The sequence below is a fragment of the Primulina tabacum genome, chromosome 7, assembly GCF_025594145.1.
Source record: "Primulina tabacum isolate GXHZ01 chromosome 7, ASM2559414v2, whole genome shotgun sequence".
NCBI lineage: Eukaryota > Viridiplantae > Streptophyta > Magnoliopsida > Lamiales > Gesneriaceae > Primulina > Primulina tabacum.
In genome coordinates this window covers 37,488,454-37,502,336 of record NC_134556.1, presented here as the reverse complement: position 1 = coordinate 37,502,336, position 13,883 = coordinate 37,488,454, and the positions used below count along the sequence as shown (strand labels likewise).

Here is a 13,883-nt window from a genome sequence, read left to right as displayed (position 1 = left end):
TTCTGGAAATGAAGCTTCGAAAGACATGCATTCGCATGGTTTAAATAATTTTACATCTGGCAGAAGACTTGGACGCAAAACAAAGAAAAGAAAAAGCAGAATGAAGATTTTGCATGAGGCCAGGTTGCAGTTGTCTGAGGACAGTGGTAAAATTGTTGATTTTGAAAGTTCCACTTTCAGTACATCTGATGCATCAAAGGTAAGTATAGCTTCAGAGAAAGTAGACATTGGCAGTGATACAAATAGGCCCTCCTTTTCGGATCAAAAGATGAAAAACACCAGTTTAAACATTTTATATGCTTCTCTGCACTTGTCTGATGATGTGAGTACTGAGTGCCCTGCCAAGGATGCTGATTGTGCAAGCCAATTGGGAACCAATGAGGTCACAGTTCATGCAGATGGATCATACTTAGCTAATGAAAACATTAGTGTTGAGTTACATGTACGAAAAGGGGTTGAGAGCTTGCTTGATTCTAAAGATCTATTGACTAGTTTGGGTGCTGGCAGGGTGGATGGTATTAATGAGCAGCCTTTTCAGGATGAACTGGTGTTGTTTGAAAGTGCTTTTGACGAGTTACCTTTCAAATGTGCATCTTCAGTTGAAGATATTGCTGGCTTGTCAAGGCATCGTGAAAGTAATATCCCCAAGGTTCAGAAAGACAAACATCTTACTGAACATCACCAATCTTGTGCTTCAGAGTGTGAAAACTCATCGTGTAAGGAGGTAGAGAATGTCGATTACGAGAAGAGGTCTGCAGATATAAGTTCAAAGGAATTCTTCCTGGAACCGATAACTATACCTGAAATTGAAGGTTATTGTTCATCAAACCCAAGGGATGCAAAAATTCCAGTGGCTGCTGCTGTTGCCGATTGTTCAAGCTTGAGTTTGGGCACTGCGACCAGGTCTAATTTTCTTTCAGCGGATCATAAAGGTACTATAGCTGAAGCTGATATTTCTTTAGTAAAAACTGTTAGCCAATCATACAAAGATGGGGCCAATTTGTCCAATAAAAGTGGCTGTATCGTCGAAGGAACTTTTGAGTGCAAGATGAAGAGGAAGAGGAAGAGGAAGAGGAAGGGGAAGGCTAGAGGTACTCAATTGGGTTTCTCTGGTTCAAATGCTACCGAGCTCATTGATAAGGATAGCTTTGTAGATGATGAACTTGCTAATATTTTGGCAACAGATATTTCATCTGTCAAAGAAGCTGTTTTTCCTGGTGCTGCAGAAAATTCTGAGGTGAAATTCAGTTTAAAAGAAGGGCCCTCTGTAGATGAAGATTCCCACCCGGATGCTGTTGACTTTTCTGGAGATGGATCATTTCTTGGAAACATAAAGAAGAGGAAAGTTGTCAGCCCAAGATTGAATTATTCATCTTATTTGGTTGATGATTCAATTGGAGATTGCCTTGCTAGCAATGACTTGAAACTTGATCAGGTGTCTCTCAGACTAGCCGAACAGGATGCTGATCAAAGTGAAGAAAATCTTCCAGCCATGCACCTGGCAAGCACAGATGGCAGTGAAAACTTTTTTATTCCAGAGATGGATGGCACCCTGGCTTATGGTGACAACAATGTTCATCTGAAGGATGATCTGTCTTTCATTGGAAAGACTTTGTCAATGTGTGCTAATGGAAGTGATTATCGTACTACTCAATCTGGCGATGAACTGGTGGCATCTGGTTTTGATACTCCATCCTGCATCAGTTCTCCTGAAGATTTACTTTCTCATACAGACTTCCATTCAGAAAGTGAAATGATTTTTGAGGGATTTCAATCATCTAACATAAAACCTGTGTCTATACATTCTTCAACCTTCTCTCTTAGGAAACCTATAGAGAATGCAACTTCTGGCCACTTACAAACTATTACAAACGTCCCACCATCATTACCTCAGAAAATAGATAAAGTGCCCTCAAGTAAAAACAAACCGAACTCTTTGGTCCCTAACATTTTTGCTGGTCATCCTGCTTCTAATTTTCACACTTCAAGGAAATTCCCTTCTACTCATTTTACAAAATCAAGGACATGGCATCGAACCGATCAATTGTCCATCAATGTTGCTAGACCAACAATACGGCCTTGTTCTCTTCCATCAAAATCGTGCACCAAAGACGCCGAGGATTTCTCAGAGCTCATATGTTCGTAAGGGTAATAGCCTAGTAAGAAAACCTTCATCATCAGGCGTTACTGCAGCTCATACTTCAAGTTCCTCAGTTTATCCAACAAGGCCTTGTATGGATTATGTTAAAAAAAACCAAGTCAAGGTTAATACTCCATGTATACCGAGAATAGGGCAGGTAAATACTTGTGAAAGTTCTCGGTCACTGCTCACAAATAATACTGGAAGATCGTTGAGAAGCGCATCTTGCCACTCGGCAGAGTCTTTGCCTGTGACAAATTCCCTTGGAAGTGGTGGTCCTGCAAAAACTTTAGATACTTTAAAAGAGACTGTGAATTCTTTTGAAATTCCTGAATGCCAAACTGGTTCAGGTAATAATTCAGACAGCCTGAGTACCCTTGTTAAAGAGAGCCTCGGGAAGAAGATATCGTATGTCAAGCGAAAATCAAATCAGTTGATTGCAACTTCTGATTCTAAAGATTTATCTACACCAGGCCTAGATAAGTCTCAAGCATCATTATCTGATGGCTACTACAAGAATAGTAAAAATCAGCTTATAAGAGTAACTTCAGAAAGTCATACCAGAAAAGGAGATTCAATGGAAACTTTAAACTCGCACAGCCTTGGGTCTCAAACAATTTTACCTTCAAGTTTTGGCAAGCGACAGTCAAGTAAAGGTTTGTTTTACTCTTTCATTGTATATGAATTTGTGAAATTTTTATTTTCCCTGTTGACTTCTATGTGGTTTCTTCCTAAAATTTTGTATTATTGGACATGGTTACTATTTTTGTTACTTGTCACAGGTTTTTCCAAAACGTACAAATTGTCTAAATTGCCATTGGTGTGGAATCTAAATGGTGCTCAATTGCCAAACAAAAGTAGCAATTCATCAGGACCTCGCAAAGTGTGGCCATATTTGTTTCCATGGAGAAGAGCTACATACAGGAGACGTTCCTTGCCCACAATCAGGTGCACTGATAGCTAGTTCATCTTTCTTTTTGCGATATTTCTATTTTATTCCCTGTGGGTAAAACTAATGCATGCAGGCTAACTTTTCTGCAGCCAAAAATTGCTTCTATCAAGTAAAAGAGGAGCCGTTTACACGAGATCGACTCATGGCTATTCTCTCAGGATTTCCAAGGTGTTGAGTGTTTGTGGCCGTAGTTTAAAGTGGTCAAAATCAATCGAGAGGAGCTCAAAGAAAGCTAATGAGGTTTGTTGAGCTACTTGTGTACAAGTACTCCTGGATTGAGGTCTTCATTCATATGGATGATAGCGTTAATGTCTTGTCTACAGGAAGCTACACGAGCAGTTGCGGCAGCTGAGAAGAGGAAAAAAGAAGAAAAGGGTGCTATTTCCGTTCTTTCAAAGAGCAGAAATCATGTTTTTCGTAAGTCGGTTGTTAATGTAAAGCTGTGTCCAGGTACGCCACTCTGCATTCCTGGTGTGGCACATCCAGTATTCACAATCTAATTAGAGCGAAATAAAGAATTTAGTTATCCATGACTGGCCATATGCATAATCTCCTTGTTTCTGGTCTCTACTTCATTCATCCTTCGATCCTAATTCATTTGATACATCTAAGATTCAAGTGTTTATTGAATTGTTTCGCGTTGATGGTCTCTCGGAGTGGATAACAGTTGGTATACAATTACATGAACAGGGGAACGGATATTTCGTATTGGTTCTGAGCGATACAAAATGGATCCATCTAGGAGGAGTCTTCACAGGATTACAGGTGTTCTGCTGACAATGAACGCATTTGTGTCTGTTGTTTTTGCTCACATTGAATAAAGGCTTGTTTTATTCTTAGTGTTAACCCAATTTTCATTCGTTTCCAATTTGCATTTTGATTGGTAATTCATTGTTAAATTGGCAACATGTTCCTTACCTTTTCATTTACACTGACATAGTCGAGTTTCTCAAGTTCCAATTTTTCTGTTTGACCAGAAAAAATTGTCTAATTCATTAGATTTGTTTGTTGTTGGCACCTTGATAGTAGAAATTAGGAACATGACATGTGGCTGTGAAGACTCTGCAAAATCATGATCAGTTATGCTGATTATGGCATCACACTAAATTTATTCTCGATGAATTCGTCTATAGTTACATTGTTTTTATGTCTTCAAAACTGTTTTTTGTTTATTGCATTCAGTTTGTGCTCATTTATTATCAAGATTTTTTTTTTAAAAAATAGTGATGCGCGGGGAATAATAGAGGGTAATGTCAGCGAGAAGGTTATGTTGTTATGAAATCCCTGCACATGTGGAACTTATATTTGATTTTTTCCATTAGTTTCACTTGTCTTGTTACCTGTACTGCAAAGAGCATCAATAAATTATCGATTGCAACCGACATAATTCTCAGGGTACTGGGCACCCGCACCCGTGTTGATTTCTCTCTGGGGACTGTGTATGTATTAGCTCACAATGGAAGATTCAATCACTTGGGGTTTTGTGCACTGATGGGTGTATTATAGCTTATGGTGACAAGAATAGGGACTTGGATGTTGCTACAGTGTACTCATATTTTGAGATTTGGCCTGACTTATAATTTCCTTACATAGTTTTACCAATCTATATACTGCATCATTAAATCCATCTGTTAGATTGATGAGGGTAGATATATACCTTTTCAGTCTTGAAACAAGTTAGCTCTTATTATGGTCCCTTATGTATCCCTGGCAGTATTTCCTATATGGCTACATTTGATGTAATTAATTTTCGGAAATTGAGCATGTAACCCCTTTCTCCATTTTTTATGCAGAAGAGGAAGAACCATCACCCTCGGATGTTCTCCAATCTGAGAATAATTTAAAAAAATCTTACGTTCCCAGGAGATTGCTTATTGGCAATGATGAGTAAGTTCCCCGAAGGCAATATTTATGTGTGAAACTTATACTCTGCTGAAAAATCACTTGAAACTTAAAATTTGAACCTTAACCATTAAGTTATAGCTTTAAAACTATAATAAGTTATCTTAGCGACAGATGGTGACTCTGTAAGCAAATTTGGTTTATACTGTAACAAGTGTGTTGACCTATGTTTAGATATGTTCGAATTGGTACTGGTAACCAGCTGGTTAGAGATCCAAAGAAACGAACTCGTGTGCTGGCGAGCGAGAAAGTTCGATGGAGTTTGCGTACTGCAAGATTGCGATTGGCTAGAAAGAGAAAATATTGTCAGTTTTTTACTAGATTTGGAAAATGCAACAAGAGTGATGGAAAATGCCCTTATATCCATGATTCCTCTAAAATAGCGGTCTGCACTAAATTTCTGAATGGTTCGTGCACCGACAGTGACTGCAAATTAACTCACAAGGTATTGCATGATTTGTCTTGAGTTGCTCAGCATGTGGATTTCACTTTTCCTCTTGAATAAATATGATGACAGCATCCATCGTACAGGTTATTCCTGAGAGAATGCCAGATTGTTCTTACTTTCTGAAAGGTGAGTCTTGGTGTATTTTATGTGTGTCAAAACAATTTTTCAAGGGGATAAAGCTCTCATTCTTTTCCTTTTCAGGGTCATGCTTTAATGAAAATTGTCCCTATAGACACGTCACTCTGAATTCTGAATCCTCGATTTGTAAAAGATTTCTAAGGGGTTACTGCGCTGATGGGAATGAGGTATATAGCTTGTCCTGGATTTTAATCTTTTAATTAAGCCTGTGAGCAGTTGCAAAACACCGAAATGGGTTATGTGGCTCATCCCTTTTATGAATCTTGCATCACGGTTATTGATTGTGTGTACGGCACAGGTTCTCTGGCTACGGTCTTTGTTCTGGTTTTCACAAAAATGGAAAAAAAAAAATTGTATGCAAAAACAAATAAATTATCAGAGAGTGAACTTCATAGAGTATTTTGAAGTGAAGTGATTTTCTTTTCCATATCACCGAAATTTTTTTTGGGTGCACTGGAGGTTCTTTCCGCATGGTTTCTGAATTTTAATGTTTGGTTTCATGTGCACTGTTTGTAAGCAGTGTTATCTTTGCGTCTTCTTTTTGAAACACGTCCTTCTTGGTTTTGATTGTGAATTTTGTGGTTCAACAATGGGATATGTTGATCCTTGATGATTAGTTGTGTGTTGATCCTGAAGAAAAGGTTGCCTCTTGAATTTTGAGCCTGTAAGGTGGCCAATTTCGTGAGAAAGAGATATGGTCTACTGCCCATAATCGGTGAAGCTGCAACATCTGTTACCTGGTTTATTTGTAATTTTCAAGATTCCACCAAATCACACACCTCATGAAGCACACTGCCGCACTGATCTTAAATCTTGTGAATGAATGATTTTCTCAAACTTGCAGTGCCGGAAGAAACACACCTATGTCTGTCCTGCTTTTGAATCTACTGGTATCTGTCCACGATCATCTATGTGCAAGCTCCACCATCCTAAAAAGAAGACAGAAAAGAAACCTGAGAGCGAGCAAAAGATTGTGAGAGGTCGATACTTTGATGGAGGGCTCATCGATGCTGCTGAATGCAGTATGGCTACTGGTGAGAAGCCTCCTGCAGAAGGTGAGGATGACATAATTTGTGAAGAGGGAAAATACCCAGATTACATTAGCTTGGACATCAGTAATGATGACCCCAGAGATGAGTATGTTATGACAACTTGCAATATGCACTAGTAGCACATATGAAGTTCATTTCGCCTCGCTTCGTTCCCTATGCTAGATTTGAGTCGTGACTATTGCCTTCGTAGTTTTGCTTGTGGTATATGCTCTTGCCTTTAGATATTTTTCTTTTTGTTTTTTGTTTCCTTCTCTTTTTTCTTTCTTTTTCACAGCTTCGACGTAGGATATATAGGTTAGTTTTAGGGTAGATGTAGGATGATGTACATGGAATGTAAGAAACACGGAGCAAATGAGAAGTTGGGTTTCTAAATCTTATTTTAGCGTGAAATTTGAGCCAATAATTTGAGCCAATTAATTATGTAATGAATAAAGTAATGTGGCCTGACCTAACTATATCAAAGATCGTCTTGTTATTTATCTGCATAAATGAATGTAAGCCATTTACTCGTTCGCATTATTGTCCAAGTAAAGCACGTTCATTCAAAGTTTCATAATATAGATAGTGGGTTGTGTGGGATATGTTATACATGTTTCATGTTGTGTCCAATAATTATGTTTGTTGGGTAACACAAGGAATATGTTATACATGCTTTATGTTGGGTACAATAATTATGTTTGTTGGGTTGATAAATCACCAGTGTTCTAAAAAGCGGTAGGCAATAGGCGGGCGGTTACCTATCGCCTAGCGCCTAGGCGACTAGGCGGGGCCTAGACAGTTGTTTAGACGGTTTTTTTTAAAGCTTAAATTCATTAAGTGGTTCATGAGTATTATGTTTGTATATGAAATATATATTATTATAAAATTTAAAATTGTAATAATAAATATATATTAATAAATTTTTATATATGAATCATCCACATCAGTTTACTACTTTACTACACTCGTTGTACAATGAAAATTAAATTTGTTCAACATTTTTTCCAACATAATATATTGATATTAAACCTAAACATCTAACTCTTCTAATTCATCTCTATATTTTTTCAATACTTCTTCTGTATCGGATTCAAACTCAAAATCCATGGCTTCTTCCTCCTCTTCATCCGATACAAATTCTTCTTCGTGAAGTTCCCTTACATCTTCAACATTTGTCTCAATATCTTCATCTCCACCATCAACAATCCATCCTTGTGCTATAGTTGCTTCACTAGGAAGTAGAACATCAACTCCTTTTTCTTCTTGCCTTCTCTTCTTGTTGATGATCTTAACATTGAATTGAACATAAGCTAAATTGTTCAACCTTCCGGTATCTAGTCTATTTCTTTTCTTAGTATGGATCTACATTAAAAAAATATTAATATTGAATACATATATAATAATAAATATAGAATAATCAATTAAGTAATTACTCCCTCAAAAGAACTCCAATTAAGTGTAAAATCGTTCAACCTTCCGGATTTTTAACTGTAAAATCGTCTAGGCGGCTTTCGCGCCAGGCGGCGTCCGGACCGCCTAGACGATCCTAGGCGGGGATTTTTAGAACACTGTAAATCACAATGTGATTTTTGGTTGTTGTATGATATAAAAAATTTGAATTCCACCATTATTACCAGCTATAACATTTGATAAAACAGAAATCGTTCAATCCTATTCAGTATATTGTTTGATATAAAAAATTTGAATTCCACCATTATCATCAGCTATAATATTTGATAAAACGGAAATCGTTCAATTATATATATATATATATATATATATATATATATATATATATATATATATATAAAGTCCCACGCACACGTGTATATAAATATTTACAAAAGCGAAAAAATAAAAATAAGAAGATGAGGGCAAAATTTGACGGGAAAAAAAAAAAAAACAAAACAAAATAACAAAGATAATAAACTCAATCTGAAAATTTGACGCAAAGAAGAAAAGATAAAGCAATAAAACTGCAATTTTCTCATTAAAATAAACTAAATTGAATTATAAAAAGATGAGGGCCAACAAGATAAATGTATTTTGAAATGTAATTTAGATGAAATCAAATGTATGAAGGTATTTACATGGAATAGTCTCATGAATCTCACTTAATTAACCTTTCTTGCAAAAAATTTCTATGCGAGAATTGCAAATTTGGGGCAAATACAACGGGATTTCTTAGAAGATAAAGCGTTCTACAAATTTTGTTTTTATAATTTATGCATGAAGGCTGGAAATTAGCTTTAATTTGAAGCCAAGATTTAAAAAAAAAAACTCGATCAAGTACTATAGTTTTAGTGTCAACACAGCATAAATGTAAAGTAAAAATAATTTAAATGATGTTGATAAGAAGAATCGAACTCCTACTGATTTTACGGATACATTAATTTGTTTAATAAAAAGACTAATTAAATAGCATCTAACTTAATTACGCTCTTCATCTATGTCGTCAGACTTGTATTTACTCATTTTCATGGGAATATTTCACCCTACCTCATGGGGTACTGCAAGATCAAATGCCCAAATTTAACCACATATATGCGGGGTCCACCAATTCATATGCGGGGTCCATCAAATTTTTTAAAATCAACGGCCCAGATCTTGTGGGGCACTGCCCCATAGGTATCGACAGAACCATTTTCATGTACGAAGTTTCTGGAAGCATTAATTAACTTAAAGTTTGTTAAATATCAGTTATAATTAAACAAGAAATAGTAATAAATTGGGAGGGTCATATTGTTGAAAGTCGGGACATATTCAAATCTTAGACTTTTGGTAATAATAAATCTATTGTGAATGAAACAAATTATCTTCTAGTCAAGTACGTAAAATTCGTTGGAGATTTCAATCCTTATTTTATAAACTATTTTCCTCTCACTATGATATACTCCCTCCGTCTCAACTAAATAAGTCACCTTTTTTTGTCTCAAATATATAGGTTTGCACTATATTTAACAAGATCAAATCTCTTGTGAGACGGTTTCACGAGTCTTTATCTGTAAGACGAGTCAATTCTATCGATATTTACAATAAAAAGTAATACTCTTAGCATAAAAAGTAATATTTTTTCATGGATGACCCAAATAAGAGATCCGTCTAACAAAATACGACATGTGAGACCGTCTCACACAAGTTTTTGTCATTAAACAATATTTTTTTTATACTCTTTTACTAATATACCCCTCTTGAAAATTGTGCAACAATTTTTTGAATGCATTAAATAGGGATAAAATTAGAAGTTTTTACATAATATATGGTTTCCCAGTGATTTTCCTTGATCCGTGTCAAAATAGTAAGACTAAATAATCCGGACAGTGGAAGTATATTAAGAAGAAAATGTCAAGAAAATGCACGAGATTTCAACTTAAAGAAACGTTCCGTAGCTTTAGATATATAGTATCCGCAAATACTTAAAAAAAGATTAATTATGGTCACAACCCTTTGTATATCTGAATCTCACAACTTTGAAATTAATTATGTTGTTTTGATTCAGTAATATTAATGAAATTCTCAAAGAAATTTCCACCTAGTTACAAATTAAGTCACGGACCTCTTTGGTCAATTTACTTTGACGAACAAGATTTACAAGAAACCAGGGTTTCACGACACACCGAGAAGTGGGTCTTTCAAGACCATCCTGCTTCTGATATTTACAATTAGCTAGCCCTAATTAATGTCCATTGATCAAGTCGACGAAAAAAAAAATCCAACTTTTTCTTACGAACTCATGCGTAGTTTTACCTAGAAAACTATGTTAGCTTTTCGACGAAAACTATGTTGTTTGGTAGGTCCTCTGAAATTAATTTTAGTTGCATTACTCTGAGATACTTGAATATACATAAAAGGACCGATGACATGTAGTGGCATCAAGGTCCCAAACAAGGGACTAGCTAGGTCTCGAATTCGAGATCCAATTAAAACAATCCTCTCCTCCGACTCAATATACACACATACATACATACAAGGCTTAATTTCCCAGTCTTTCATGCATGAATTTTATACAAATAAAAATGCTCATTTACACACTCACACATGGGCCAAATGTTGGCCTATACATTCACATTTGGATTCACAAAAGGAGCAAATACAAAATATAGGACTAATAACTTCAAAATAATATATATTAATTAAAAAAATGGATGAATTCCATCTTGGGCATTCACATTTGTAAATTATGAACAAATGAGCTCTCTATTTCGGAGAAATCTCTCACAGAAATAAAATTTGCAATTTCATTTTAATTATATATAAATATATTTTCAAAAAGCTAGGTTAATTCTCTATAAATACCGCTTCAGACCTTGCACATTGAGAGAAAGTAACCCAAAGCAAATACAAGCTACCAAAACCAAAATAAAGAATCAAAACTTTTGTGGGATCAAATCGAGACGTGTCGAAATGAATCCTAATAATGGAGAGAGTAGCAAGCATGTATCTGGGAAGAAGGGAAGCGTTATTCCAAAAAGAACGGAGCATGTTTCCACAATGGTGGGGAAGAAAATAGCTGAGTATGGAGAAAAGGCTGTCAAGTCCGCTGTCGACGCCGTCAAAACTCAAAAGAACAAGGGCAAAATAAATCCTCAAGAGTACTGAAGACTGATATGTAATGCACTTGAAATGTATGTATGTATAAATCTTGTGTCTAGGGCAACAACAGATATATCTAATAATGTCTTGTAGTTAATGTGCATGTTCGCCATTGGTTCCATGATTTATTGTGTGTGTTGTATTTGGGTATGTAGTGTATTTGTATGTAATAATAATACAGCAAGTTGATTATTAATTTCATGCACGTAGTTTTAGTTTTTATTTCACATTTTTGAAGGGATGAGAAAATTTCTTGCATCTTCTAATAAGTAATAACAACGTATGTTTATCTTTAAGACGATGATATGCGGCATCTGAAAATTAATGAAAGGCAAAAACTTGTGTGAGACGGTCTCACGTGTCGTATTTTGTGAGACAAATATCTTATTTGGGTCATCCATGAAAAAAATTACTTTTTATGCTAAGAGTATTACTTTTTATTATGAATATAGGTAGGGTTGACCCGTCTCACAGATAAATATTTGTGAGACCGTCTTACAAGAGACATATTCTTAATGAAATTCGGATTCATGCCCTAAAGCAGATAGCATATTAAATTTAGGGAAAATTGCACACTTCTGTACTTGCATTTTGTCTCTTTACGATATTTTTGTATTATCTATATTGTCAAATTTTAATCTTAATTCGATATCTTTAATTTTTTTCCATTGCTAATCTTTTTCTGATGTGGTGCTAAATTACATCAATGTGTCACATTAGTACTATCAAAAAAATGTGTCAAAAATCAGAAGATACAAAACTAAGACTAAAATTTGATAACATAGAATATCTAAATCACAAAAAAAAAAAAAACATACAAGATAAAAAAATGCAATTTTCACTTAAATTTGTGAACAAGGTTAATGAGATTAATTATTATATTCTTGAATTGAAATATGTAAATAAAAGTTAATTATATGAATATTCAAAAATCGCAAAATAGTTAAATATTTAGGTGGGGACAGTTACATATAACCGCGTTCCTATTATGCGTGGACGCATACAAATAAGAGTGAAATTTATGTGAATGTGCAATATATGAAATTAATGGCAGTTTGATTCAAGATTATTTTGAATTCCACAGAAGTTACTAATAAAATATTATTAATTAGCCATTTTTCAATGGACTACCACCGTGACCCCGAATATTGAACATCTATTGGATCCTAAGTCATCACTCTAATGAAATATATATCGATTAAAAAAAATAAAATTCAAATTTAATGGACTAAAATCCTATTTTGATCGATAACATGACCAAAATGAATAATATGGACGTTTATAAGATCAAAAATATAATTTCCGAGACGTTTTTGATGGACTTGAATGTTGATTTGGGAGTAGTTTCTATGAAAACTTGATTTTTATAGATATAAGTAATGCAACATATGTACCTGTGTGTAAATGCATCTATAATTCAATGTATTGATTTGTATAATTAATGCGTGAAGGGGTAGTAGTTATGTTTGAAACTACCGAAATTATTTTAAAAGGAAAAATAAAAATTGTAAATTTGTACAAACAATTTCCGAGGGTTGGACGACCAAAGAACCAAATTAAGCTTTAGGGGTAAATTTATTAAATAAAAATAAAATACTAGTTGCTAATTTGCACGAAGTTTCTGATATTAAAGTTAATATTTTATAATACTAATTTGTTTTTATAAAAGTGAATGGAAACTTTTCAATCTTTTAACACTAATTAATAATTACACATATATATTGTGGATTATATATATTCATCGTACTATATATACAATAATGGGAGAGCTAGCTGATCACAAAGTTTTGTTTTTTTCTTTTTCGTAAAAAAAATTGTCTTGACTGAATTATTTTTTTTATCAACTTGATTAATTAGACGCTAAACGGTTCGCAACTGTGTGATCGGGAAGAAATTTCGTTAGTTTCTTTGAAAATTTTGAATTCGAACAAGAAAAAAATCGAATTTTTTTGACGAAGTACATATAAGTTATGACCAATTTCATGTGAGATCAAGACTTGATTAATATTCGACGATCTAACTCGAAATTAAGCCATTAACACATTTTCCTTGGAATTTTCTTGTTGATATCGTAATGAGAATAAAAGGTCAAAAAAAAATTTCGAAGTTCCAAGAAATTTGACGACGAGAATTTGTTATATCCACAATATATTATGTGTGTGTAATTGCATTAAAATAAACTAAATTGCATAAAAAATTGAAGGACATGAACGCCACAGTACATGATTTTAAACATCACGATGAACGTATTTTGGAGTGTATATGACATAATTACACTCTTCATCTATATACATAATCAGACTTGTATTTACTAGTTTTCACGAAGTTTCTAGAAGCTTGTCTCGTTACTTGAAAGTGTAGTAGACTACTTGATAAGTGCGAAACTAGTCCACAACACTTTAATAAAATTAAAAGCAGTAGAAAGTAAGGTGACATAAGGCATGTTTTTGGAAATTCAAAGGATAGAACCCTTATACGTCTCTCATTCTTTTGTTTTTAGAAGGTATCACTATAAGCCTTTGATCGATACACACTTATATATACAAACTTACTTCAGTATGTCTTACCTTTGCCTAATGAAACTCTAAGTATTACAACTCAACACTTTAAAGAAATCTTATGATGGCCGGGAAAGACTCTTTCTTCATCTTAAAAATACGCACATTTACTGTAGATATA

The 13,883-nt window shown here is 34.5% G+C and overlaps 1 protein-coding gene across 2 annotated transcripts; it reads left to right on the top strand.

Moving 5' to 3' along the window:
- The first annotated feature begins 1,834 nt into the window (after positions 1-1,834).
- LOC142551685 (zinc finger CCCH domain-containing protein 7-like) lies at positions 1,835-7,022 on the top strand. Of its 2 annotated transcripts, none has more exons than XM_075661057.1 (10): positions 1,835-2,796; positions 2,923-3,088; positions 3,182-3,332; positions 3,416-3,509; positions 3,783-3,857; positions 4,886-4,979; positions 5,169-5,439; positions 5,526-5,568; positions 5,644-5,747; positions 6,425-7,022. In XM_075661057.1, exons 1-10 carry the CDS (start codon positions 2,055-2,057, stop codon positions 6,746-6,748), a joined length of 2,064 nt encoding a protein of 687 aa, XP_075517172.1. In that variant the 5' UTR covers positions 1,835-2,054; the 3' UTR covers positions 6,749-7,022. The 2 variants fall into 2 exon arrangements, with proteins under 2 accessions (XP_075517172.1, XP_075517171.1); XM_075661056.1 differs by having other exon boundaries at positions 3,416-3,542.
- Positions 7,023-13,883: the final 6,861 nt, after the last annotated feature.